This window comes from Cavia porcellus, unplaced genomic scaffold (genome assembly GCF_034190915.1).
Source record: "Cavia porcellus strain 051 isolate PalLab524CR breed Dunkin Hartley unplaced genomic scaffold, mCavPor4.1 scaffold_25, whole genome shotgun sequence".
NCBI classification, from domain to species: Eukaryota; Metazoa; Chordata; class Mammalia; order Rodentia; family Caviidae; genus Cavia; species Cavia porcellus.
This window is the reverse complement of record NW_026947508.1, coordinates 18,319,063-18,346,396: the sequence shown is the minus strand read 5'-3', so window position 1 is coordinate 18,346,396 and position 27,334 is coordinate 18,319,063. Positions and strand designations below refer to the sequence as shown.

General features: G+C 52.8%; 1 protein-coding gene across 1 annotated transcript in view; it reads right to left on the bottom strand.

The window, feature by feature from the left end:
* Grhl3 (grainyhead like transcription factor 3) overlaps positions 1-27,334 on the bottom strand; it is a 30,507-nt gene that overhangs the window by 2,793 nt on the left and 380 nt on the right. Inside the window, exons 2-15 of the mRNA XM_003471125.5 lie at positions 16,280-16,466; positions 13,811-13,872; positions 12,192-12,537; positions 11,867-11,940; positions 11,304-11,457; positions 11,014-11,125; positions 9,866-9,960; positions 7,793-7,951; positions 7,217-7,295; positions 6,963-7,096; positions 6,005-6,039; positions 4,929-5,017; positions 4,043-4,128; positions 1,522-1,586 (exon numbers count right to left, since the gene is read on the bottom strand). Coding sequence (XP_003471173.3) covers positions 1,522-1,586; positions 4,043-4,128; positions 4,929-5,017; positions 6,005-6,039; positions 6,963-7,096; positions 7,217-7,295; positions 7,793-7,951; positions 9,866-9,960; positions 11,014-11,125; positions 11,304-11,457; positions 11,867-11,940; positions 12,192-12,537; positions 13,811-13,872; positions 16,280-16,466 — 1,677 coding nt within the window. The remainder of the gene's footprint in view (positions 1-1,521; positions 1,587-4,042; positions 4,129-4,928; positions 5,018-6,004; positions 6,040-6,962; positions 7,097-7,216; positions 7,296-7,792; positions 7,952-9,865; positions 9,961-11,013; positions 11,126-11,303; positions 11,458-11,866; positions 11,941-12,191; positions 12,538-13,810; positions 13,873-16,279; positions 16,467-27,334) is intronic.

Genomic DNA, 27,334 nt, shown 5'->3' with positions numbered 1-27,334 from the left:
AATAAGCAGGAGGCAAGAAAAAATAGCGGGTACAGGCACTGGTTTTAGGCATGCAGGATTTCTTCTACCATCACCAACTCATGACCTACGACTACTCTGGATCTCAGTTTTCTCATCTGTAGAAATGGACCATCCACCAGGCACGAAGGGTCAGTGACCTGATGCGGTGTCACTCAGCCCAGCACCTGGCATGTAGGAGGTGCCTGGGGCTCAAGGGAAAGCTTCTGGCAACTGGGGGGAGGGGGCGCAGCCACATCTCGGCGTGTACCCTCTGCTCCTGCATCGTACATGAAGGCACCACCTGGACCCTCAGCGGGGCTGCGGTGGGATCTGTGGGGCTGAGGGGAGGGAGGACGAGTGAGGCTGAGCAACGCGGAGCGGGGAGGTGGGTTCAGTTACAGAGCGTGTGAGCCTCAGCTGGAAACTGAAACACGCACATATATACATAGGTGTGCCTCTCGTACAACCCAAACAAAATGGGTCCTCTCCCAGGGCTGCAAGGGCGGACACATTCCCCTGAGACCCCAAGCTGCTGTAGGAGGCTGGGTGGGAGCCACAGAGGAGAGAGGAGCGGGACCCAGGCCCACTTAGATGGGGCCTCGCTTTGCAAAGCCTTCTATGAAGGAGCCCATGGAGAGCAGTGCGGGGCTGGGCCCCCTCCCAGGCTGGAATGAGACCATCAGAAGCAGGACTCGGGGCTTGCTGGGTGGAAGGGGGAGGTTTCCCAGTATCCTGGTCCTGGGTCCCCTGGGCTGGGAATGGAAGGGACAAATCTTCACTGCCTGGGTCCCATGCTGGGCTGGTAAGGTGACCTAATTAGAGGCCCAGAGACCATGTGACTAAAGCCTGGGAAGACAGTCACCATGTGACACTCCCCCTTTCCAGCCAAGGGTCTCCTAAGCAGACAAGAAAGGGTTCTGGGTCCCCAGGAACCCATGAGAGTAGCCAGGCACTGAGTGGGCCCCTGGAGGGCAGAGCCTACTCTCTCCTGCCCGTGGAGATCCGTGATCCAGCACCCAACATGACTCCCACTCACAGCTCCTTCTGCCCCAGCTTCTCCAGCAGCAGCCCTGTGGGTCTGCCTGCCTCTGTGCCTTTGTTCCCTGCTCCTGCCTGAATCACTGCTTATCACCTCTGTGCCTCAGTTTCTCTATCTGTAAAAAGGGAGTGAAAAGAGCCCCGAGCTTAGAACCTGACACACAGTAGGTGGTCAAGTAATGGCGTTCACTGTAACAGAAGTATCATAAAGTGACTTGGCTATCCAATGGATTCAACTTGGGTCTTCTGATATATGACCCTGCACTCCCCTCTCCACCCATGAGGCCACATCTAAAGATCCTTCTACCTCTGCCCCATTCCTAGCTTTCCCGATAGTGATCAGTGTCTGGTCTGTGCAGATGGGAGTGTGACTGACTGGTGACCTTGGCCTGATGGAACCCCCGACTCTACATCCCCTCGACCCCTTGACGAAGGCTCAGCACTGAGCAGCCAGCGGGTGAGAGGGCATGAGGGGGCACTTACCCTCGCTTACACTTCTTGTAGACTTTGCAGATGTTCTCTTCGGGGAGCCCGTACTTCTCAGAGATCTGGGAGAGAACAGTAGGGCGTTCAGTTCTGCTGCCAAACTGGAGCACTTCCTGATCATAAAAGGGGTGTGTGTGTGTGTGTGTGTGTGTGTGTGTGTGTGTGTATGTGTGTGTGTGTGCGTGCGCACATGTGCCTGCATGTATGAGGTTATATATATGAGGTTAACAACACTATCCTGGCCAGGAATATAGCTCAGCAGTATAGCACCTGCCTGGCAAGCATAAGGTCACAAATTCAATTCCTGGTACCAAAACCAACCCCCACCCCTCAAAAAACCCCACTATCCTATCTGTCTGTCTATCTACCTACCTATCACAACCCTGTTTCTCTGGGTTGAAGACCATTCATATCTGGCTATATGTGTCCCATTGGTAGGCCTTGCATACAGTTATTTTTGTATTCCACATAGGTAGTTTTTATATCACTTTTAAAACATCATCATATGGTAAACCTTCCCGTATCACAGCAGACATTTTGCAAACAGCATTTTTAGTAGGTGTAAAATCTCATGAGCATCTACCCCTGCCCGTAGCTCCTGCCTGGTGTCAAATGCTTGAATTGTCCAGTGCTTAGGGCCACCATCCACCCACTGGTAACCCTGCGCAAAGTCTTTGTAGAGAAAGAGAGGACCCTCCCACCCAAAGGCCTGTGGGGAGCATGAAGTGCACGGGCGCCATATGTCACCTCGGGCAGCCCCCAACTCCCTCCGAGCCCCTCCTCAGTGGCTACTGCCGTTATTATTAAAGCTGAGTGACCAGCTGATCCTGGCCCAGCTGGGAGGGATGGCCCACATTTCTCCCTCAGGAAGGCACTACTGATCCTAGACAACAGCTGTGCAAACCGAGCTCCAAGAGCACAAGCCAGGCCCTGAGCCTTGAGCCCTGGTTCACTGACTCCACCACACCCCAAACTTCAGAGCCATTCTCCAGATGAGCACCCAGCCTGCCGGGCTGTGCAACCAGACTCAGCCCACTTCTCCCCCTGAGGTCTGGGGGCAGATGCATCTGGTATGGACCCAGTTCCATCATAGGAGCTGCCAAACTTAACAGGTCTCCTTCCTTCTCAGAGCCTCAGTTATCTTGTTTGTAAAATGGGTGCAATAATGGGATGCACCCAGAGAACGGTTCTGGACTTCAACTGTGACAGTTATGCAGAACACTCGGCCTGGTGCCTGGCCTAGTAAGAGGGCCGTCAAATGCCTGTATTCAGAGGAACTGGCTGCCTCAAGGCCGAAGCACAGCTTGGTGGGGACTCTAGGGGAAGCTGGCTGTCTCCGGGCACTTTTGGATAAGGATCAGATTCAGTTCTGGTGTTATTTATTTATTTATATTTGGTACTGGAATTGAACTCGGGACCTTGCATATGCCAGGCAGGTACTTATGCTTCTGAGCTACATCCCCAGCCCCGGGAGCTATTCTTGACAGAGATCTCCAGGCCAGAAAAGTTCTTAAGATTATTTGTTTTAGTGGTGATGTAACTGGATGCTACCAGGTTTAAGATCTCAAATCAAGCTAAGGAAGAATTTAGGACCTTTCTAAACATAAGAGGAATAAATTACACAAAGACAGCATGGGCTGTCCCAAAAGGTAGCGAGCGCCTTGTGCTTAGAAGTATACAATTTAACGGCAGACACAATTCAGAGGAGCTGAGGGGAGAGAATGCAAGCTCTAGATGGAAGCCTGACCCTTTCAGTTACTGCCCAACCCACAGATTCTGAGTCTGTATTCAAGTGATGTTAACAGGCTTGTGTGAGCCCAACTTCATAGGGCTGGTGCCCAGCAAGAGGACAGTTTGGAAAGAGAACCGGTGGCACAGAACCGGGGAGAGCACAGGCTGGAATCACACAGGCTGTCAGGGCCGTAACCTTATGGACATGAAGAGGAGTGAACAGTGTCCACTTTGCAGGCTTCTCTGATGGGGCCGGGAGCCAGCACACAGCCTTTGACCAAAGCAGCTGAGGTTACCTTAGAACCCCTGCTTCTTCTGAAGGGGTTCAACCTCCACGCCAGCTGTGGCTCAAGCTACCTAGGAGTCTGCTCGAGGCCTGGCTTCTCCAGCTCTCTGGTTCTAGGGGCTGGGAAAAGTCTCAGAGGCCCAGCCTGCACCTGACCATGGATCCACTGACCGCAAACAGGAGGAATGGGGCCCCCAGGAGAGAAAAAAAGAGTGTCTCTGGGCATGGCCTTTTTGGGTTTCGCTCCCATTAAAATAGAAACAGGTTTGCAAAGCCAACAAAAGCCCGGGCCTGTCAGACAGCAGCCATCAGATTAAGGAGGATTTATGGTGTGTGCGACTCCCAGGGTGGAGCCAGGGTTCTGGCTGGGAGATAACATCACAGGCAACACCCCCTCCAGCAGGGCCCTGGGCCCCCCAGTGGGCGGGACAGGCAGGCCACCAGAAGGCCCAGTTCCGGCTGTTCCTTCCCAGCCTTCCTGTGGGAAATGAGACTTCTTACCGCATTCCTCAGCCCCTTCAGGTCCGGGGTCTTCAGCATGAGGGCATCAAACACCTCCTCGCTCTCCCTCCGCACGTACAACAGAACTGAAAACCAATGGGGCAGCTTTAGGGGTGCAAGGAAAACATTGAGCCCGAGAGAATCGCAGAGGAAGGGGAATCTAAAACATTTAATTTTAGTGTAAGATGGATTTCTGCCGAGCTCTGCCTCCCAGCTGGGAAACATTCTGCCTGGTCCCACATGCAGCCTTCAGGTGCATCCCCGCTCCACCACCTGGCAGCCAGGTGGTAACCTTGCAAAAGCAATGTAACATCACTCGGCTTCATTTTGTTTGGGATGTGAAACGTGCGCCCCTGTCCCCTACTCCACTTGTGGGAACGCCTGGAGGTATTTGAAAACAACCAGGTAAGCTGGTTCAGCACTGCTGGAAGGTTTTCAGTTAGGCACAGCTGTTGGTGGTTTCTTTGTGCTGGCCAGAGGTTTGGGGGCTTGTCACCACCCCCTCAAGAAGCCACAGATTGACTGCTAAGTGCATCAACACACGTGTAATGCCATCACTCAGGAGCCTGAGGCAGGAGGCTCTCTGTGAGTTTGAGGCCAGTCTGAGCTATATAGTGAGATTCTGACTCAAAATAAGAAAAACAACAACAAAAATGCAGGCACAGACTTAGAGGGTCAAAACTAGACAACTAGGCTTTGAAATCTCTACTCTGTCCCTGCCCCTGTCAGAGAGAGTGAGGGCCCCTTGGTCAGTACAATGGGCCAGTTGCCTGAGTTAGCTGACCACTCCTTACCCACCCCAAGTCTGGGCCCAAACCAGTCCAAGAGGTAAGCAGTCCCTCCTGGAGCGGGTGACTCCAAGGACACACTGGGAGGTGGACACTACCTCTCTGAAGGTCATCTTCCTTGGCCTGTTTGGAGGGCAGCGGTTCAAACTCCTCAGCAAAGGGCGAGCAGGTGCGCTTCAGGGGTAGCCTGTGGGGATGGCAGGGAGGGTTGGTGAGGCCCCTGCTGGGCTTCCAGGGGCCCTGGAGGTGGACAAAACCAAGGATGGGGAGGGTGCAAAGCAGTGGAACTGCAGGAGAAGCAGCAGGTCTGGGGCTGGACAGCCCGAGTTCGAATCCCAGCCCTGCCATGCTGTGGGCACGGGCCCTGGGCTGAGTTCCTTTGACCCAGGTGACCCCATCCATAAAGCAGGCCATGCAAAAGTACAGATGAGCCTGCCGGAAATAGCCGGTGAGGCTGCAGCAGGTAATGACACAGCATATGGCCTCCATCAAAACGGACTTTTATCACTGGCATCAACATGGATCCTTTTGAAAGAATCAGGTCAGTGTGAAGCGACAGGAGGGAAGATTGTGGGGTGTGCGGTAAAACAGTCTGGGTTCTCATCCTGCCTGTGCTCCCCAACAGCTGTGTGGTCCCTGACCAGAGCTGAAGTTTCCCCACCCAGGAGCAGTGACTCCTGATGGCCTAACTCGGGGGTGGCGAACCTATGGCCTGTGTGCCACGGCCATCACAGTCTTAACTAGTGGCTGTCCCTGGTGGTGAGTGGCACAGGCAGGGAGGTGAAGGGACTGCCAGGCACAGAGGCCATGGCTGGCGGAGGACAGGGCCAGGCCCCCTGTGGTGGAACATAAGGGAACCGGCTGGGGTTCAACCCCCAACCCCTCCAGCTCAGCACCCCTCCACCCCACTGTCTCCAGAGGCTTTTTCTTTTCCTTTTTACAAGCAGGTGTCTCGCCAAAGATTCGCCAGCTTTTCACATAAAACAAACCCATAAAAACCCAGGCAGTTTCAGTGAGGAAGGAGCATGAGTGGAGCTTGGGGGTTGGGGCAGAGTCGGTGGCCTCTTCGGGTCCCAGGCCCCGGCTGGGGTAGCAGAGGGAAAGGCGGGCTGAGGACAGCGTGAGGGGTGTAGGTGCAGTGGGGAGCAGGGGCCCTTGGCAGTTTGTCTGGTACCTGTTGGAGCTGCTGTGTCCTGCCGAGGGCGCTGCCTGCAAGGAAGAGAAAAGACGTTTCCATGTGGGGGGCTTCCTGGGGGACACGTCCTGGGGAGGGGGTGCCATTTCAATGGCTTCTGCTTGCTCACACGAGTCCCCCAAGTGGGCTGGGTGAAGGAGTTGCCTAGCTGGAGGAGGCACCCCAGCTCTGCGGGCAGAGCAGCGGGCCCAGCGGGCCAGGAGTGCGGCTGGTCCTGCCCCGGAAACTGGGCAGTGGCAGCTGAGGCCGGGGAAGATGGAAGCACCTTTTGATAGCAGTGTGCCTGACACTGCTGCTACCCCTAGAGAGGATGGCGGGCTCTTGGCCTGGCAGGTGCTTTGTTGTGGCTCCCCTGACTTGACAGGCCACACAGCTCACGGTCAGGGCATGGGTGTGGAAGCCAGGCTGCTGGGTCCAAACCCTAGCTCTGCTGCTCTCTAGCTGTGTCATTTCAGGGGGTTTGTTAGCTTCTCTGTCTCCATTTCGGGCCCACAGATATAGGGAGACAACAGACACCCAGGACCTGGTGTGTAAGTCCCGTGCTCTAGTGTTGCCATGGCAATCACCATTCCCCCACCCCTCGCCTCAGTGGAGCGTGGGGCTCAGACGTTAGAAACCTCCTCTGTGTGCGCTCCAAGCATGAATACTTTGATGGGACAAGGTGTGTTCTGTTCTCCGATACAACAGCTCACTAGATTCATACATGCACAGTCTTTCCCTTTGTGTGCACGTGGTACTGGGGGTTGAACTCGGGGCCTTGCACATGCGGGCCAAGTGCTTTTCCATTGAGCTACAACCCCGGCCGCTACAGTTTGATACTGACTTTTTAAATGGCAGGCCTAGAGACATCTCAATGGGTCGGTCTGACAAGTCACAATTGCTCCCCACCTTCCCAGCCCGCCAGAGGCTGGGACCCTCTCCAAGCCCTCACCCTTACCCCTCCAGGGCGCTGCAGGCTGGAGAAGTGCACGTTGGGGATGAAGAGCACCGGTGGGGTCTCCAGGTCAGCTTCCGGCCGCAGGTAGGTGGTCTCATTGCCCCGGAAGCCCGACAGCAGGCAGCCCTTGAGGCCTGGTGGAAAAGGAAGCCACTGAGCCCCGGATTCCTTCACCCAGGTCTCAGCTTCCCCTTTCATCTCCATCTCCCTCCCAGCACCCCAGCCCAGCCGGCCCCCAGTCCATGTCCACTGACCGCTGTTGCTGGAGTCTGGACACTTGACTTTCCGCCGGAACTGCTTCCGCTCATCATCCCGCATCTTCCTCTCAGCTCCCTGTGGGAGGAAGAGGAAGTCACCCGGGCCTCCGGAGGAGCTGGCGACTGTCACAATGACTGCTTTGCATCTTAAGTATGAGCCAGGCTTCTGGTTCCGGTTTTTCCCCACACCAGGAAATGGGAAGCTCCCTGCATGTGATCCACCCCAATCCAACCTGGCCCTCCCTGCCTGAGGGCAGCACAGGCCATGAGAGACAGAGAGGAGGAAGGAGCTTAGAAAGTCAGGAGAGATGGGCAGGGCAGGGAGAGTGGAGAAGGAGACAGAAACTGAGAGACGTGGGCAGAAGAAAGAGAGACAGGAGCGAGATTTACAGTGAGCAGAGAACAATGTGCTGAGATGCGAGACCAGAAATGCAGGACAGAAAAGACATGCAGCAGAACAGCAGTGAAGGCTGAAGACAGAGACATCGAGGGGAGACAAAGGCAGGCGAGGGCAGGAAGGCGGCTGCACAGGCGGCCCTTCTCCCTCCCGGGCCCAGGGGAGGGGTTGCCCACCTTGTCACAGAAGATCTTGATCTGGCAGACAGCACGGTGCACCAGGAGCTCAGTGCCCGAGCCACAGTCATAGGTGTCGATCTGCAGGTTCAGGGGGACGCCCTTCACCCCCTTCTGCGAGGAGAAGTCTGTGCTCAGGCAGTTGACACCAATGAACACCTGAGGACAGGGAAAGGTGCCATGTAAGTTAATCAGTCCTTCTGGGGACCTGGTCAGTGCTCTTAAGCCTCACAGGGCTCCCAGAAGTAAACGTCACCACTCCTTTTTTTCAGACCACAAACCGAAGTGCAGAGAGGTGGGCAGCTGTCCCAAGGTGACACAGGCCACATGCAGTGGGGCTGGGGCTGGCCCAGCTAATGCAGGCCTTCTGCCACTGGGTGAGATGCCCCCATCAGCTCACCAAGGATAGCCCATCTGGGAGGGGCACAAAGGCACTTTCAGGGACAGAAGTCCAGAGCACCATCTTTCTGCAATACAGAGTGAGCCAGGACACTACTTTCCTGCTGGCCCAGAGCACAAAGATGAGACACAACTGCTCCACCCTAGCTCCCAGCTCTGGCATCCTGGGCCTCCAGTGAGGGAGGGGATCACTCTCTTCATTTGGTCCCAGCCCCCTTTATCCTGCAGCCATGGAGGCTCTGAGCAGGGACAAGGCTGTGGACCTTGTCCAGGAGTCAGGGAAAATGATGTGGGACCGCCCAGCGCTGTGGTGGGAAGCCAGGCTCTGATGCAACCTCATGGAGCCTCCTTTCCTTATCAACAGAACAGGGATAATAAAACCTGTCTTGTGGGGCTGGGAGGGTGAGCTGTGACTGCTTGATACGCTGTGACTTTTGTAAGACGGACAGCTGAAGTCTTAACCTGCAGTGGATGGCAGCCCCTCAGCCTCAGCCAGGCGAGCCCTGCTGATGGTGCCTGCCGACCCCTGTTCTCTGGGCTGTTTCCCTTGGCAATGACTCTGACCTGAACGGCGAGGCTGGGGTGGGGTGCCTGAGCAGACCCCCTTCTTGGCTGGCTGTGGGGCCAGGCCCCCAGGCACATGCCAGGCATACCTCCCCCTCAGCCCCCACCAGCCCACACTTGAGAGACCCGAGCCTGGGGCCCGAGCGGCGGTGAGAAAATCCCCACCGAAACCCACCTCTCCCTTCCCACGAAACTTTCCCACCTCCCTGAGCTGCAGGCCGGGCTCCTCCTCCAGCCCGCTCTGTGTGAATAATAACAGCCCCTGCCTTTGGGCCTCCCTTTGTATACTCTGGCTCCTATCCCTCATCTTCCGTGGGCAACCCCTGTCCCCAGCCTACCCAGGCCAGAAATGCTTTTGAGACCCTAGTGGGCGACACAAGCCTGGTCCAGGGAAGGAAAGGGCAGGTCCAAGACCACCCAGACTCTGATTCCAGGACAGGCCAGTGCGCGTTGCACCAGGCCAGCTCTCCAAGCAGGACCAGGATGCCCATGAGTGCTCAGCAGGCTGGTGGCTGGGCTTGGGCACAAGGCTGGGAAGGATGGTAATGATGTGAACACTGGCATGGAAAACCGCACTCAGCCCCGGGGCTGGCTGTGGAATCCTCATCACAGCCCGGCAGGCAGGTGACCTATGGGTTCCATCTTGCAGGCTTGAAGCCCAGAAGCAACGGGACTGGACTTAAACCCTTGGCTGCCAGGTTCCTAAGCACTTCCCCTGCCACAGTCTGCACAGGCCAGGAAGTCACCAAGCTCTTGGTGGCTGCCATGTGGTATCGTGCAAGGCTCTGGTACATGGTGAATTGGATTAATAACAACACACTTGTGTCGCTGGCCATGTTCCATCGTGCTAGGATTGCACACTTATCTTACGGCTGAGACCATGGAGGCTCAGAGGGACCCAGTCACACATTTGGTCAGTTAAGTGGAAGAGCTGGGTGCAGACCCAGACTGTCTGGTTCCAGAGCCCACGCTTCTGACCACCGTGGGTCCTGCCCCCTCCAGTAGTGCCCTCCATGGTCCAAACACCACAGCACTAGGTGCCGGTGAGCCCTTTCCCAAGGACAGGAACTCCTGGGCAACCATCCGTCCCGGCCACCACCCGGTGCTGACCTTGGCTTCCTCGCTGATGTTCCACATGAAGGACAGGGCATTGTAGGCCACCTCCTCGATGTGCTGCACCGTGTTGAAGTTCTCTTTGCAGTCAGCTGCAACCACACGGGGGACAGAGAGTCAGGAGGGAAGGGCCCCACGGTGGGGAGGAGGCATTAGAAGCTGTGTGTGCACCCTGCCCCCCAGGAGCAGCACATCAGGCCAGGAGGAACAGGGACCATTGTGGCCTAAGTCACACGGGGAGACTGCAGAAAGAGCATTTGCCCAAAGCCCCAGAGGAAGTCCAGCTCTGCCAGCAAGGCCAGCACCCCGTTGCTTCAGGAGGAACTTGTACTTTCCGTGGGGATTGTGAGGTGGGAGATCTCTTAGATATAGCGGCAAATCGTGGTACAGTTATAATAGCAGTGATCGTGGTAGTACCAAATGGTTAAACTCAGTCTACTAACAGCTACCATTTATTGAGCATTTAAGTAGAGGCAAGTCCTTAGCTGATCCTCACACCCTCCTATGAACACCCAGACTATGTACGAGAGACATGAAGCCCAGAGAGGTTTGGTTACTTGCCCAAGGTCACAGCTAACAAAAGGCAGAGTGAGAGGCCAGGTGCCCAGATGTGCCTGGCCCCTGAGCCCCTGTCCCTAATCACTTTGCTGTCTAGCCTCATGGATGAGTCACTGAATGGTCCCCCATTTGTGGCCTGTTTTCCAGGATACGTGACTTCGAGACAGAAGCCAGCATTGTGGGCAGGCTGGGCTAATGTCATTTGACAGGAACAACTGAATCTCAGGGGGGCGAGGTGACACCATCACAGCTGGGAGGGGGCTCTAAAGCCAGAGCCTGCAGACTTGAAAGTGAACTGTGCCCCTTGCCTGTTTCAGGGTGGGCTGGGCCCAGGTGACACACACTGGGGCTTCCCTCTTCCTCCTTGCTGATGGGCTGGAGGGCCCCAACCCCAAAGCAGATGTGACTGTGCCAGGCTCTACTAGTCTCACTCCCATGGGAACAAACAGGCCTGTGCTAAGGTCTCCCAACCCGTTTGTCCCAAAGCAATGCAGAGGACCGGCTGCTACTTGCAATCAGCAGCTGTGACCTGGGGCTGAAACCAGGCTCCAGAAAGGGGCTGTAAGGGCAGGAAGGGAAGAACTCACCCACATCAATGACCCGCTGCTTGGCGGTGGGCTGCCGGGAGTGCCAGTGCTTCCAGAACCGCAGCTGCTCCACCGGGCCCTTCTCATTGTCGAAGACGACCATCACCACGCTCTGCAAGCACAGCGGCCACGTCACTCCCACCGGAAAGGCCCAGAGTCTTATCTCAGTCTCCCCCCGGCGTGGGGCAAGGGGCAGGTACCCAGCAGTCTCCACCAAATGCCCTGGCCGCCCACCAGCAGGCATCTCGCCCCCTCTGAACCCTCCCCAGTGTGCCCTGGGGTCCGCGCACCTTGACTTTGTTGGAGGACAGAGCGAGGCCTTTGGCACCTGCTGGGGTCCGCAGGGTGACTGGATAGAACTGGCCCTTATTGAGGTAGGCCATGGGTGACTCCCCCGACTTGATGTGGATGGCTTTGGGAGAGCCCAGGGTGTACTCAAAGTCACTGCAAGGAGAGAGGACAGTGAGCCCTGGCCCCGGGCAGGGGTGCCCCTGGGGCGGGGGACAGGACACCAAGACCCTGGCAGGGGCTCACTGTGTGACCTTCTAGCTTGCTTTACTCTCCTGGGCCTCAGGTTCTAGTTCATGGCTCTATTGGGCCTCAGTCCTGCATATTATGAGGCCCAGTGAAAATCAGAACCCCGAGAGACAGCAAAGTCACAGCAACAAGTAAGGGCCACAGAGGCTCACTGTCTAACGGAGCCCTGAGCACTGAGATCCCCGCTCAGCCCAGGAAAAGAAGGTGGAAATCCTCTCTGCCTCCATTTGCCTTTACTTCCCTTTTTTTTCTCATGAATTATTCCTGCTAGGTTCTGGGGCATGCAGGGGTTTTAGGGTGCAGAGGGCCAACTTACCTCTTGATGCTAGGATAATCCTCTGGACAAGGGGGTTCCGGGGATGTTTTCAGGATATCTGGGAAGAGCAGCGACTGCAGAGAAACACAATCCCAAGAGAATAAACTACCATTTCAGGTCACAGGAGCCACAGCCCAGGGTTACAAACACAGTTCCGCAGGTTGCACAGTGCACACAACCTGGACAACAGTACGTGGCAGTCCTGCTTCAGCTCTAGAGCTCTTTCTTCCATGGATTCCAAAGCACTGAGCTTTCTAATGTTCTCTCTTTCTGCACACGCACACTTATCAAGGGACGCTGTGAGGGTGTGGGGATGGGCCCTCACCTCCTGTGGGTCATCTTTGAAGGTGCTGTCTGGTTGCCAGCGCTGGGTGGGTGGCACCCCATGAATGTTCTCAAACAAGGAATTGAGAGAGCCGTTATCATACATGTCACTGGTGGGGAGTAGGTAGCTGTCCACAGAGCTGGCTTCCAGCTTGCTGGGGCCCGGCGGGACTGGAGTGGCCTTGCCAGGAGCAGGCATGGTCCCCTCCAAGCTCATCAGGTTGTTCTTCTTGAGCACATCCGGGTACTCTGGGGTTGCAGACACGTTCTCGGTCAGGAATTTCATGAGGTGCGTGGGGCTTTCGAGGGGCACGAGATCCGTCTCATACTCCATGCCCTGGTAAAACCTGGGGGAGGGCAGAGCAACGGTGACAATGACATGCTGAGGCCTCTGGTCCAGTGTGCCGTGGGGTCCACCCAGCACAGGTGAGGCCAGGCCTCACCCAGGCCGGTCTGTTCTGTGACGAGAGGAGGAAGGTGTGGGGAACAAGCCCTGCATTGCTCAGAGCTGGGGAAATGTCTGTTTTCTCTACTCCCAGGCCTGTTAGTTAGAGGCTGACTTATGCTTTAGCCACAATCAGACGTCCCTGTGACAAAATGGCCCTGCTGCAGACCATCTGTGCTGTGTCAGCATAGGGTGTGTACAGGAGGGACGGTGGGTCTGTGAATACACTAATGTACCCCAAACTGTGAAGGGGGCCTGCCCTTCACAGAGTAGTGAACTGTGGACAGTTTTACTCTTTCTGCATTTCTACAGAATCTGAATCCTTCGCAAAAGGCAGACATTGTATTTGCGAGCAGAATATCACTTGTAATTCACTCTGAAGAGGCCCTGTGCCTGCCCAAACCCACTGTCCCAGCAGTGTTGGGGCAGGGTCCCGAGCAGCCACAGCCACACGCAGGGACACGGGAAGGAGTGGCAGTGCCTGATGCAGTGGTCTGGGTCTCGGGTCTTCTGGGCAGGGAGAGCCCTGCACAGCCACACCCCCCAGCTGGGTGGTCAGAAGGGGAAAATGGAGAGAGGGCCAAGATCCCTCCGGGCCCAGCTGGCCCTGTGTAGCCTGGCCTGCTCTCTACAAGGAAAGGGACACGGCTGGCCTGAGGCACGAATGCCAGGCAAAGGCCCAGGGAGCCCAGGGGAGGAAGTCCAGGAACTCAAGTGTCCCTCCACCAGGGACAGGCCAGCTATCCCTCCCCAAGAAGCTGCGGGGAGGAGGGTTTTGGAGCTGGGACAGAAGAGCTCCAGGGTTTTTCCACTACTGTGGCTTTGAAGTTTGTTTTCAGTAAATGCCAGCCCACGGGGCCTGCAGGCATCTGGGGTGTGCATTTGCTAGTGTGTGCGTGTGTGTATGTGTGTGTGTGTGTGTGTGTGTGTGTGTTGGCTCTTCAGTCTTCATCAGCTAATTCAGGAGTATTTGGAAATATATACAATTGCACTGCATAAAGACATTAATTCTTTTCTTCTGGTTTTAAAAGAAATTAAAACACCTCCACCCTGAGTCCCTACAGGTTCTATGGGCCCCCAGCAGGGCCTCTGTGGCTGCCAGGCAGCTCGGCCTGGGTGAGGAGGGAGTGGGGTGTGGGGGTGCACAGAGGCGCCAGGGCCGCAGTGAGGCTCACCTCTTTCCTTGGTCGTTCCGGCCCCCAGTGCTGGATGACAGTATCCGCTTCTCCTTGGGGCCCTGAGAGGGAGGAGGAAGGATTCTAGTTGGCTCTTGACTAAGAGCTGGCTGTTAGGAGCCGCTCCCCCTCCTGGGTCTTGGCCAGGCACTGGGACACTGAGAGAAAACCCACCAGTCCTTCTAGTCGGCAGGAGCTGGGGCCGCCACTTAGTCTGGGCTCCATGTCAGGGAGGGGGAGAAGCACCCCAGGGTTAGCAGTTAAAGAGCATAGAATTTGGGGTCAGGCAGGCTTAAGGCTTAGCTTTACTGCTTAAAAATGCTGTGTGACTTCAGATAAAGGACTACACCTCCCTCAAACTCAGTGTCTTCATATGTCAAGTGGGGATTTATGAAGATTTACTAATAAAAGTAACCACGTGCTTTTTAAAAATAGGGAACTTCCTATGGAGTAGACCTTATACCAAACACTGTCTCTAATGGAACTTTCATGACCACCCTAGATATCTAGGAATATCATCTCCTTTGCATAGAAAAGGAGACCGAGGGCCAGAGAGTCTCCCATGGGGCTTTGAATGTGGTCTCTGAATATATATTTCTTGGATTCAATCCCTAGATCCATATACTGGCTTTGAACAAAGTGCTTCACCCTTCTGTAAATATCCTCCTATAAAAACACAGACAATAAAAGTCACACAGCCTCAGGGTTGTTGCGAATGCTTAGGCCAGCACCCAGCATTGGACAGAATAGCCATATAAATGTGCTTATAATGTTGTTGTATCTTAAAACATTCTAACTCACTCATCCCTAAGACCAGTACCAAGACTCCGACCCCTTCTGGTGGTTCCAAAGCCCAGGCTGGTACTCCCACCCAGGGGAGAGAACAAGACATTTAATGAACCAGTAAGTAGTCAGCTTTGGTGCTGATTCACCTGAAGCCTTGTTCACAGTTTGTGGCATGACGAGGTCTCAGATCCCAAGCTGGCCCCGGGGTTGCCATTAAACCCAGTCCTCACTGCCCACAGGGCTGCTCTAAACCCAGACTGAATCTCATCAAGATACCACACTGCACAAAAACCAATACCAGCATCCCCTTCAGAGCCTGGCCGCAGCACCCTGGCCCTGGGAATAGCCTCTTGCCCAAGACAGACAGTGCTGGGTTTTATTTTGTGGTCCCGCCTCAACCTGTGAATCCCAGCTGGGGTTCACACCAGATAGAGAGTTATGGCTCCCACTGTGTCCCACCGCGGAGGGGGCTGTCATTCACATTCTTTTTCCTCTGGCCTGGAAGGGATGCTTTCGGGATGCCCCAGTCTGCTGTGGGAGGCAGGAGAGGGAAAACACACCAGCCCAGCAGGAAACAAAGCCAGGGAGATCAGCAGGGGCCTTCTCCTATCTAGAACCATCTGCCCCACTCTCCTTTGGCCTCTAAATTCAGGCAGAGAACTTGTCTTCCATCTTGCAGGAGGGTGTATAAAATACATGTTGGGGCAGCAAATTTGAGGACTTATATATAAAGTTGCTTTAAATCTTCAATTTCAGAGCCAGTTACCTCAACAGTTTGCTCTACATGCACCTCATCCTGAAATGTAGGGACGTCCCCTGGAGCAATCTCTCAGGCCCAGGACAGCAAGTTAAGTTACTTGCTGCCTGGCTAGGGCTGCCTGGAGTCCTGAGTTGACATCCTCATATATCCTCAATGAGAATGCAGGCTGTAATCCATTAGTAATGTCTGGCAGCAGCACTGGAAGTGGTGGGGGTGTCATGTATTTTGCATTTGTGATAATTTTAAATAGAGAACAGTAAAAGGCAAAATGGTAGTAGGGGGAGGATACTTGTGAGAGGAAGAGAGAACATGGCGAAATGGAGTCCAGGGAAGACATGGGAATGTGTTAAAGAAAAGAAGATATGTTCCAGGACTGGGGCAGGAATAGCTAGATAGGGGTGACCAGAAAATGCTTATAACCCATGAAGTGGGTCAGGGAGAGGATGGAAGCTGAGGTGTTGCTGTGATACAGTGCACCTGGCCAAGGCAAGGGCTGAGTCAGGTGTTCACCCACTCAGCCCACGTGTGTCGGGGCCCTGGCTGGCAGTCTATGTGGGCCTTGAAGAACTAGCAATGATCATGGTGTGTTCTTGCTCTCTAGGAGCTCAGTCTGGTGTAGGAGACAGAGAAATAAATTAGCACAGAGTATGTTAATAAGGAAAAGACAAAGAGGATGCTGGTACGGCTGAGGGTCCCCAGAAGGGGTATAGAACGGGAAACCCAAGAAAGCCTTCCCTCCCCAAGAAAGGAATGAAATGACATCTGGGCTGAGACCCAAACTGAGCATGGCCTGAACCAGGACAAAGGAGGACAGGGTCAGGAAGAGGAGGCAGCTGGCGCAAGGGCCCCGAGCTGAGCGCTGGCAGGGGGATCACGGTGGGTACTGGTCCCGGGGCCTGAACGCAAGACACACAAAAATGTACCATGTAGTAGTCGTAGAGGAAGCTCAGGGCTGCCACGCTTTCGTCATCCCCGTTGACTCTCATCATGGCCTTCGTGGCGGCTGTTAAGGGGTTTTCAAGGTATGTCTTCCAGGCCTCATCCTCATTAGCGTAGGGGAATTTCTGGAAGTTGACTGGATCATTCTTCAGCAGCCGCACAGACCTGAAACTGAAGGCAAGCAAGGAGTCCAATTTAGGCTGCTCCCGCATGGCAGCCTCAGGCCAATGCCCAAGAACTCAGAGTTGCCAGCCTTGGGAAGCAGGAGCTGCTGCCTCTGGCATTAGGCACCGAGGGGCAGTGACATGGACGTGAGCCTTAGGTCAGTATCAGTGCTGCCATGGAGAGGTCTCAGGCCTCAGCACCCTCGACACCACTGCTGACCCTGCAAGTCACAGAGAGGAGGCGATAAAATGCTTCCATAGTAGAGACCTACCGGAGGGGAATTCATGCACCAGCATAGGAAATGACAAGGACACATTGCAAAGAGTACAGTTTCCAGATAACCCAGCATTTGCTCTTTGAAGTACTTGTCCTCAAGACCATGAAGGGCACAGGAGGCTGCAGAACACTGTGATCAGGGAGAAAACGTGGCCAATGACAGAGAGTGCCAGGGCCAGGAAGCCCCGAGGCAGAGCTTGGTCTTGGGAAATGGTATTTCAGACCAGCATTTATTGTAGGGTCCCGGAGCAGTGGCTCAGATGCCAGGAACCAGAGTTGAGTGCTGCAGGGCACACGGAGGTAGGCAGAGCCTGGGCAGTGTGCCAGGATGCCTGGACAAACACAGATCATTAGAGCTTAAGAGATAAGCCCCACGGACCACAGAGAGGGGTCAGGAAAGGGGTTTGGGAGGAGGCAGGCATTTTTGTTGGAGACACTCAGCACCTTGGATTTCTTCCCTCAGTAGTGGTGGGAGGAGGGAGCAGAAATGGGGATAAAATATAAAACAATGATGCTGATAAAAAGTAATATCTAACCTTTGATGAACATTGGCCATGTTTTGGGTAATGGGTTAAACACTCTTCGTGAGCTAGCATCAAACTTAACTCTCACGTCGACCCTGATAAGGCATGTGCTATTATTAAATGTCTATTTTATAGTGGAGGGACTCAAAGTCAGCACAGTTCAAAAGGAGCTGTCCAGGAACCCGCTAAGGGAGTGGCTTGGAGAGGACGGGGCACAGGACCACGCTGTCAGACTGTGGCTGCGTGAGACGGAGCTGGTGGTCTTACTAACGCTCAGATTGCTGGGTCCAGCCTAGAGTTCCAATACCGTTGGTTGGGCATCTGAAATGTGCATTTCTCAGAGTGTCCCTGGTGCTGCCGCTGCTGGCCTGAAGCCTATGCTTTGAGAATCCCTGGCAAGGCACCTGTGCTCGGTCACCAGCTTGCTCATTTTGGGGCAGAGTGTGTGGAGAAAGCAGTAGAGGAGAGGACAGGCTGTCCAGGCTTAGGGAGAGACCCCGGAGGTGAAGAGGCTGCTCCTTGGTCTGCTGGTACCCCAAAATCACACTTTCTATATCTCACACGGGTCTGACTGACTTACTGTGTTGGGAACACAGAAACAATGGCAGCTGCTATTGACCACACATGAACCCTGTCCATGCATTAGCTCCGCTCCAAGGACAGGGTCATTGGCTTCAACTCGTGGATGTGGCAGGTGAAGAAAGCTGAGCCCTGGAGGAGGGGGAAGCCCTGGAGGTGGGACCCCATCCCACCGGAAGATGACTGAACAGGATTTAAACTTGGGCGTGTCCAGCCCCGAAGCCACACGACACACTAGTGGTGGAACTCTCGGCATCGTGGCAGACCAGCCGGTGGGAAAGGACCTCACGAGACATGTTGTAGGAAGTGCCCACCAGCTGCCCAGGGGCTCAGACTCACATTTTATGATTCTGGGTGGAAAAAGCAGCCCAGGCCAGACCCCAGAAGATGGGGTTGGCATGGAGAACAACACAGCTCTCTCAGGGGCATCCCCCAGGGTAGCACTTCCCATGTCACTGGGCTCTTAGAGGGAGGTTAAAGAAGCTGTCACACAGGAAAGAAGAATGATAGAAAGCTTCCTGGTCCAGGGGTGTGGAAGAGAGGCACACCCCAAGTTTCTACTGGTATAAATCAAGGGACCTCAAGACAGAAAGTGAGAAGAGGCCCCTCCTAGCTTTCTTCTGGGCCTGGGGTCAGGGGAACTTACTGGACAGCCCAGGGGAACTGTCCCTACCTCCTGCCCAGTTCCAGGTAGAAGAGAATTCCCAAACCGAGGAGTCCTGGAACAAACAGGAGACAGTCCTCAAGGGCCCCACCCCGACTGGTCACCATTCATTTGCAACTAAGTTTAAGAAAAGTACCCACCAGAAAGGACTACAAGGTTTAAGTGCCTCAGCGCTTGAAAAATGCTTAGAACTGTGCCTGGCATATAACGTACTCTTAAAACATGCAAGCCACAACTGCACTCAAGGCTCAGAGCTAGACTGAGAGGTAGCAAAGTGTTGTGAGCTATGACCCCCAGGAGCAGTGGCAGATCTTGGTCCATTGGTCCCAATATGCTGACAGATGGATGGAATGACCATTATCAGCTCTGAGGAGCTATCAGTTATTTTATCTTTTTTTTAAAAAGACATTTTAGAACACAACAATAAACTTATAACCAAAACAAAAGAAGATAACGAGGTCTTCTGCTCACCCGAGGCCTTCCTGGTCTACAAGGGTCTCTGGCATAGCTTGTTGGGATTCCAAAGTCTGATTCCTTGATCAACAGCAGCTGCTGTACCTTAAGCATTTACCTTAGGAAGACACGATGCCAACTGTTTTTGTGTGACATTTTAACTGTCCCATACAACAGCCTTTAGAAATAAGAATTATCAGCCTCTTCTACAGAAGGGGAAACGGAGACTCAGACAAGGTACTCAAGGTCACTCTGTTGGTAACCGATAGAGGTGGAACTTGGATCTGGCCCTTGGGACTCTGAGATGCAGCTCCTGTGCTGGTCTTTTTCTAGAAGCCTTTCCTATTCTGGAAAATTCCCTCCTCTGGAATACATTGAAACAACACTCTGTTACAAAGCAGAATGGAATTTCCCTCCCACACAAGGCAGGAGGCACTAAATAGGAAGGTGAGACAGTGACTAGAAAAGTTAGCTGGAACCTTCGAGTCCTAGTGTCCTGGTCCCCGTGCCTGCTCACCCCACCAGCCAACCGCATGTTCTAAGACTGCACTCAGCTTCCAGAAAGTTTTAATTATGGATAAAATTAGCATTGGGTTGTGTGTCAAATCCTGAAATCTAAGAACTTTTGCTCCTGTGCTCTCTTAAAAGCTAAATAGGAGGGTTAAGGACTCAGTGGGTGGGGACAGAGGAAAAAAGTTCCAGAAGCTGATGCGGGATGAATGTGAAAAGTGGATGAATGTCCATTGGGACAAAGGGAATCGGGAGACTCCTGTCCTGTAAGGTCACCTGCCCTACGGCTTACACAAATTATGTGTTGGTGTCCCAGCTGGAGATGGAACTCTTGAGGTACAGGAAGATGAAAGGAGAATTGAGGGGTCACAGAGGATGAGGATTTGGCCCAGGGCAGAGCATGGCAGAGCCTGATGCATCATGGGAGGAAGTAGTGCCAGGGTCACTGCCCATGGGTTTAGCAGCTGTACCCTTGAGTAGCCCCTTGGTCCTTCCAAGCCTACATCCTCATCTGTTAAATGGGTTTGCTGAAGTCAGGCGCAGGGAGATCAGCCAAGAACGAGACAGATAAGGCTTTGCTCCCAAGGAACTTACTGTCTAATTGGGAAGACACACCATAAACAAGTAGGTAAACGAGTTCATTTTAGTTAGTGATAAATGCTGTGAAGAAAATTAGAACACAGCAGTGTAATGGAGAGTCACCAGGAGTGGTTACCTTAGAGTTAATCTCTGGTTGTTAGGGGAATTAAGTGTATTACCGTAAGAAATTTGTTTAAGCCTAACACCTGCCAAAGAATAATTTCAGTAAATAATAGACATCATCACCATCATCACCCCAGAACCCTAGAGGGAGAAGAAAGGGGAGACTATTTCTGAGGTGCTCAAATTATCACTCCTCCCTCCAAGTCTCCCGTCTGTGATCCAGGTTCTATGTCAAATGCCAAAAGAGATAGTGTAATAACGCCTTACCTTGGTCATCACAGTCATTATCTCACGGGGCCTCCCAACACACACGGTATGAAATATTCCTACTTTACAGACCCAGAAATGAACAACAGAGACATCAGGGGACCTGGGAACTCCACAGCCAGTCGCCTTTCCACAGTGGGACATAAACTAACACATGCTCATGGCAGCTGTCCTTCATTTTATCAAATATTTGATCAAATAGCCACTGGAGAGCCAGACCCTGTCCTGCAGGGTCCCCGCCATCAAGCAGGATCCATCTTAATGGCAGCAGGGCAGCCCTGACTACAAAAGCAAACAGCTCCTATCAGAGGGGAAGGAAGCTATGAAGGAAGAGAAGCCAGAAGACTTGTCACCTCCCCAAGCCCGAGGAGTGACAGCTGCGTGTGGAAAGTGGGAGGATGAAGGAGGAGGAGAACGGAGATGGGCGGGGAGGACCTTGGATCGTCCAGATGACAGGAAACCGGGAAGAGCATCCAGAGGCTTCTTCCTACTCCGGCCAGAGAATGAGCCATCGCTTTGCATATTCACATTACCCGAGGAAGGCCAGCACACCCAGGAGGAAACTCGCTGCTGCACTGTGACAATCCCTCGCATTTGCATATGTGCTATATTCTTCAGTATGCTTCTCATGCATCCGTCATACCTAAGATCCTGCAACGCCCTGAAAGGCAGGGAGGGAAGGTATGACTGTCCCCATTTGATAGCAGAAAAAACAACCCATAGGGCCACTGGCATGCCTGAGGGCACCGAGCTGGCACCTTGAGGCATCAGGCCTAGAGCTGAAGTCTCTGGCTCCCAGCTTCAAGAACCCTCACAAAGCTGCCTCTGGTTGCTTCCTCCTGCATGTGGGAGAGAGCTGGAATCAAGATGAAAAGGCGCTCAGGGATCTTGTTCGCTGCTACACCACGCTTGCTGAGGCCCCTCTCTCGAGTTCTCAGGTGTGAGTGGGGCTCCCCTCCCTCAGCACCTCACCTGGCCCATGGCACGTGAAGGGTGTGGTACCAAATGCTCCATGTCCAGTCAGCCTCTCGGCCTCCTGACTCCAACATGCGTCATTCTGGGTACCAGGATGGAGGAGGCTGAGTGGTGGGGTGGGGGTTTCGCCCAGTGAGTCTCTGAAGTGCAATGCCCACTGCTTTCTGGTTGAGCTATTTAAAATTCCCAGTGAGACCAAGTGGGTGCTGTTTCAGCCATGTTGGGGCCTTTTGGTATCACTCCGTTGTGTTAGAATCCTAGCAATTTAGGGTGCACACAAGACTTTGGAAATACAGTCCCAAGAGGAAGTATGTTCACTCAGGACACACAGTGTACAGCAGGATGGGAACTCAGGTCTCCTAGCAGCCTATCCAATGCTAAATTGCCCTGGTCACAGGCATCTCAGTAATTCAGAGGAGGAGAAGTAGGGATTCTCATTCAATTTTGCAGAAGGGGAGAGTAAAAAATGTGTCACCAAAGACGCAGCCTCAAGCCTCACCTATAAAGGTGTCTGAGCCAGGACAGATCTGGGGAGCTGGGTCCCAGCCTGAGTAGGAAGAACTGCAAGGCCACCTGATCTGGGTGTTGGCACTGATACACCCAGTCAGTGACTTGCCAAACCTTGCCCTGAGACACCCAGCCTCATCAGCGGTGATCAATCAAACTCATGAATTACCTACAGGGAGGCCCCTCCACAACTGCTCATGGAGGAATCATTGTGTCAGCCAGCCCCATGCAAGGTGTTCCCTGGAGATGACAGGGGTGCCCCAGCGTTCCCACACCTGTCAGTGACCCACCTTGTTTTCTAGATCCACAGTTTGTGAAAAGAACCGGGAAGGCTTTGGGGGCCTCACCTGGGAGAAATGATGGCACACGGCATGAAGTTTTGTATGTAGTGACTCCAGTTTGAAGGAGGTGGTTACATAGGTGTGGTTACACAGGGGAGCTACACAGACCTGGGTTCTGGTCCCAGCTCAGCTATTTATAAACTGTGTGATTTTAAGAAACCCACCAGCCACCTCTGTGCCTCAGTTTTCTTACCTGTAAAATGTGGGAAGAGGAGAGTACTAATCTCTAGAATTACTAGGATAGCTACTGTTCATTAAGGGATTAAGCGCCAGGTGCTGGGTAAACAATTTCTAGTCATTGTTTTATTTAATCCTTGCTACAACTTCACGAAGTGTTCCTTCTAGAAGACGTAATGAGATCATGCAATACGGTGACCAGCACTGTGCCAGCACAGAAGAGTGGGAACTATTATTAAAGTCACTAGTTTTTGTGCAGTGGTCCCAACAAACTTCATAATTCACAGTTGTACTTTCTTTTGCCTGAAAAATGGAGCATCTTTTCCTAGTCGGTAGCAACATCTCTGATGCTTTGAGATTCCAAGATAACAGGAGAAAGCATCACCTGCTTTCTCATCAAAATCCAGGTGGGCAAACCCAGAGCAGTCAGGCCCCACCAAAGAATTCTAGTTGCACGAAATTAATTATGTGTCATTTTCTAATTATACCAGAAACTCACTTTCTCCCTTTGAAAAATTGTTCCCTATATGGGATTTTTTTCTTTCGTGCAGTAGTCTCTTGGTTTCTTGTCTAATAGTCTATTTTATTTTCTACTGTTCAATTGAGGCTTTAAAGAAATTGAAATCTATCTCTCAAGCCAGAATGCCACATTTCTTCATTCTTTCACTCACTGATTCATTCAACAAACATTCATCGATGATTACTTTCCAGCAGACTACTTTGAGCACTGGGAACATAAAAGTGGCTACTATATCATCTCTGCCCTTAGAAGTTCCCAGTTCTTGCTGACCTCCTGGGAGAAGGCCCAGTGAAATAACACCAAAATCACTAGGAGAATTTATTTGCAAGACTTTCACTAGATCAGAGTTCTGACCCTTTTAGGAGGCAAAGGGAACAGAACAAGAAAGAAGCCAGCCAGGATTATCTGCTGCACTTTACAAATGGGGAAGCTGAGTCCCAGAGAAGTGGGGAGCATGAAATTACTTAATAACTGCAGGCCTAGAGGCTGGGGATTTAGCTCAGCGGCATAAGTGCCTGCCTTACAAGCTGGCAGTTGTGAGTTCGATCCCCGGTACTGATAAAAAGGAAAAAGACCAAAAAAAACCCCAAAACTGTAGGCTATGTGTCTTTGTTTTCACATATGCTCTGTGAGGTGAGTGTTTTATCACCATTTTCCACATGCAGAAACAGACACTTAGGTTAAGGAGCGCATGGGCAAGTCAGCCGACCTGTGCATGGCAGAGCTGGGTTTTAAACACAGGCGACCTGGAGCAAAGCTCTCAGCCTGCTGACTCAGCAACTACACAGCAGGTCAGCAGTGGCTCTGGGAACCTCCTGCCCCCAACCCCCTGCCCAGTCTCCTAGGCTAGTGGTTTTTAACCTCGAACACACATCAGAATCACCTGGAGGGCTTGTTAAAACACATAATTTCATGCCCCGCCCCCAGAGTTTCTGATTCAGTAGATCTAGGGTGGGGCTGAAAATTTGCATTTCCAAGTTCCCAGAAGATGTTGAAGATGGTGATGATCCAGGGACCACACTTTGAGAACTCTGCTCTAGGTGAACTGAGAATTCTTTAAAATAATGACCCTTCTTCCGTTTCTAAAGAACACAGGTCTGTAGAATGCAAGTACACAAAAAATGTGGGACCTACAGAGGGCAGTGGAGAAGAGAGTTCATTCATCTTCTTCCTCTGGGAAAACTGTTAACAGTTCAGTATATGTCCTTGTCCCTTTCCAGCGTTTGCGCACAAAGGAAGCGGCGTGGCATATCGTGGTGGCACACTGTTCCTGGCCCTGGTTAAGCCGCAGTTAAGATCCCAGCTCTGTGAGACGCCGGGTGAGCCTGAGCCAAACCTTAACCTTCCCTCCTGGGACTGCACTTACACTTCCATATCTCTCTGGGTTGTTGGGACGGATCAAGGAGCCAAAGTAGTTCCAACATTTCACACAAGATCTGATGTGGAGTCGGGGCTGAATATTCACTTTCTTGTTTTAGCCCAACAGGAAGCTCCCAGGATCCAAATTATGCTTAAGCCCTGCTGCCCTTCCTCTCTGTCCCTCACTGCGGGGACCTCTGATGACCTGCTCAGTCCTGCCACTCACTACTGAGACTGTCTCAGCTCCAAGCACAGCAGCCCAGGTCGAGGTTAGAGTTGTCTCCAGTGCTCTCTGTGCCCAGTTCGCCTGTTTTACAGCCCAAGCTTAATGAGGGCTTTTAACTTTCCATTCACTAGCAGCGTAACTCCGACTTTTAATAACACACCTTGTGCACGACAAAAATTTGCTCCTGGCAATCATGGTTTCGACCACAAAACCGCAGCGGGGAGGCGTTCTTGGTTAACTCTTTCAGCGCTCCAGGCAGTCTGGAGCCTGCACTGCCAGAGATCAGATAGACACCGCGGCTGGCAGGGCCTCACTCATTGGCTGCCCCTCCACCACCCGCAAGTCCTGCCCTCTGCGGCCTCTCTCCAGGGATTCCCAGCCAAAGAGGGTGGTGGTCCAGACTGTGCACTGAGGACTGCAGTAAGGAGGATCCTGAGGCGCCACCTCCAGCGGATGGACCTTGATGGGGCAAAACCTTGCTTCCTTGGTGGTAAACTGTGGCTAGTCTGAGAGTCAGGGCTGGGTTCTACAGGTGTGCCAGGCACACAGTAGGCCCTTGGGAGCTTTGGAACCTTAGAAGGGGCCAGGAAGTCACTTTGCACCTTGTGGTCACTGGTAGTGGCCACAACATCCAACGTACGCTCCAGACTGTGACCGCACATCACCCACTCCGGAAGTCCCGCGGCAGGCAGTGCGCAGGCGCAGAGGGCAAAGGGCAAGCACAGGCTGATTTCCCTGCGGACCCGCTGCCCCAGAATCCCTTGCGGCCGGATGTAGCCACTGGGCACGGGGTGAGCCCATGAGCTGTAGGTGCCCAGGGCGGCTGGCCGAGGCCCGGCGCTGGGCCTGACCACATGAAAGGCCTGGGCGCTTGCCACCCAACAACCGCCTCCAGCTGGTTCTGACTACACTGCCCGGCCGGCCTTCATGCTGCTCACAACAGACCTTCGAGGTGCCACTCTCCACCTAAAGCCTCACAGTCGGTGTGGAGTGTATGGAGCCCTACACGGGGCCGATAGTTCGCGTATTGAAGCTCACAGTTCCGCCTGCCAGGTAGGTGTTTATAGTTTACAGGGAGGATACACACATTCACCCAGATCCAGCAGTAGGAAAGTGACAGAAATGGAAATCTGACTTTTGCCCCAGGGCTGACCAAGAGCTGGTCCTTCAATCGGGGCTCAAGATGAATGCTTGGACTGTACTCTTAGGCACTTCTTAGGGGAATGCCCTGCAAGACCGAGGCCACAGCAGCAGCTCAGAACTTGCAAGCTAAGGACTTAGCAACGTAGGTACGGACTTCCTTGGAGAAAGAAGCCTCATCTGTCAGAAGATTTGACTTCAAGGCCAAATCACTGAAGAGGAAAAAAGTAAAAACCTTTCTATTCAAGTAAGCAGCGTCAGGACTTGGATCCTCTAAAGAGCAACCCGAATGGTTCTGCCTGGGCTGGCAGTAGCCCTCAAAATTTTTGTGTGTGCCACGTATGAAAAAATGGAAAGTGAAGGGTTCCCAATACTCAGTTGCTTATTTCTGTATTGAATAACAATAATATTATGAGTTTGCTGCCTACCAGGCTTGAAAGCAATCACTGTTCTAAAGTTACTGGATTTTCCTAACAGCTCCAGAAGGTGGATGCCACTGTGGGCCACCATTTCTAGGTGAAGAAATGGAGCATCAGGTGAAGTGATTTGCCCAAAGTCACAGAGAATAAGTGCCACAGCTGGGACTTGAGTCTAGGTGTCGGAACAAGGTACCTGCTGTTATGCTAGTCCACTTGTCAATCCAGGAGATTTATTCAAAAGAAATCTGATGCCAGTTAACCACAGGGATTTTATTGTGAACATAGTTGGCCAACCTAGAAGAACCCCAGAATCACCCGGTAATCCTAGAATCCTAACTGCAGCCAGGATCCACCAATTGCTTTGCCTGAAGGTCTTTTAAGTTCTTAAAATACTACTGAGTAGGAGGTTGAAAAAAAGGTTATTTTACCTGCTTCTGCTCACTCATGTCTAAGGATGTCAGAAAGAGGAGAGTCACAGTTAAGGTGTTCGAGCTTCATCTGCCAGCTCCCTGAATCCAAGCTAAAACAGCACAGATCTTGTCCTCATCCCACCTTCTCTGAGATCTAGAATGCTCCCAGGGGTCCATAGTGAAGATCAGTTTAGCCAGGTAGGCTTCTGAATCCCAAGTGTGGGCAGGAATGCACCTGCATCCTTCCAGGCATCAGAGATGACCTCATCGAAAACCACTCCTCAGCTTCCCCAGCCAGAACTGCCTCTGAACAAAATGAACCACATTTTATTGAAAGCATCTGCAAACTTTAGCTTTGTGCTAAGCATTTTACAGCCTTAGCACACTCGACTCTCAAGTATCCTACAAAGTATACGTGTACCCATTTTCCAGATGAGGAAAATGCAATCCAGATAAGTTGAACGACTTATTCAAGATCCCACAGCCTTTAAAGGACAGAATCTGGATTTGAAGGTAGGTTAAGCCCCCTATAGAGAATGCGCATGTTAAACTACCACACTCCAGCCTTCCTGCTTGGGATTGTTCCAGTTCAACAAACAAGTGCCTGTAGAGAAACCCAATTCTCTGCTTAAGACAGCTCTTAAAAGCACCTCAAAGAAGTTCCTTTTGGCAAGAAGATAGAAACCCAGTGAGGGGCCGGGGTTGTCTCTGATTTCCAAGGCCCCTTCAGAGTATCAAAACGTGGTGCCAGAAACCTTCACAGTTTCACTCCTGTGTTGCTCTGCCTGGCTCGAAACTGCTTAGCAGAGGGAGAGAAAAACTATT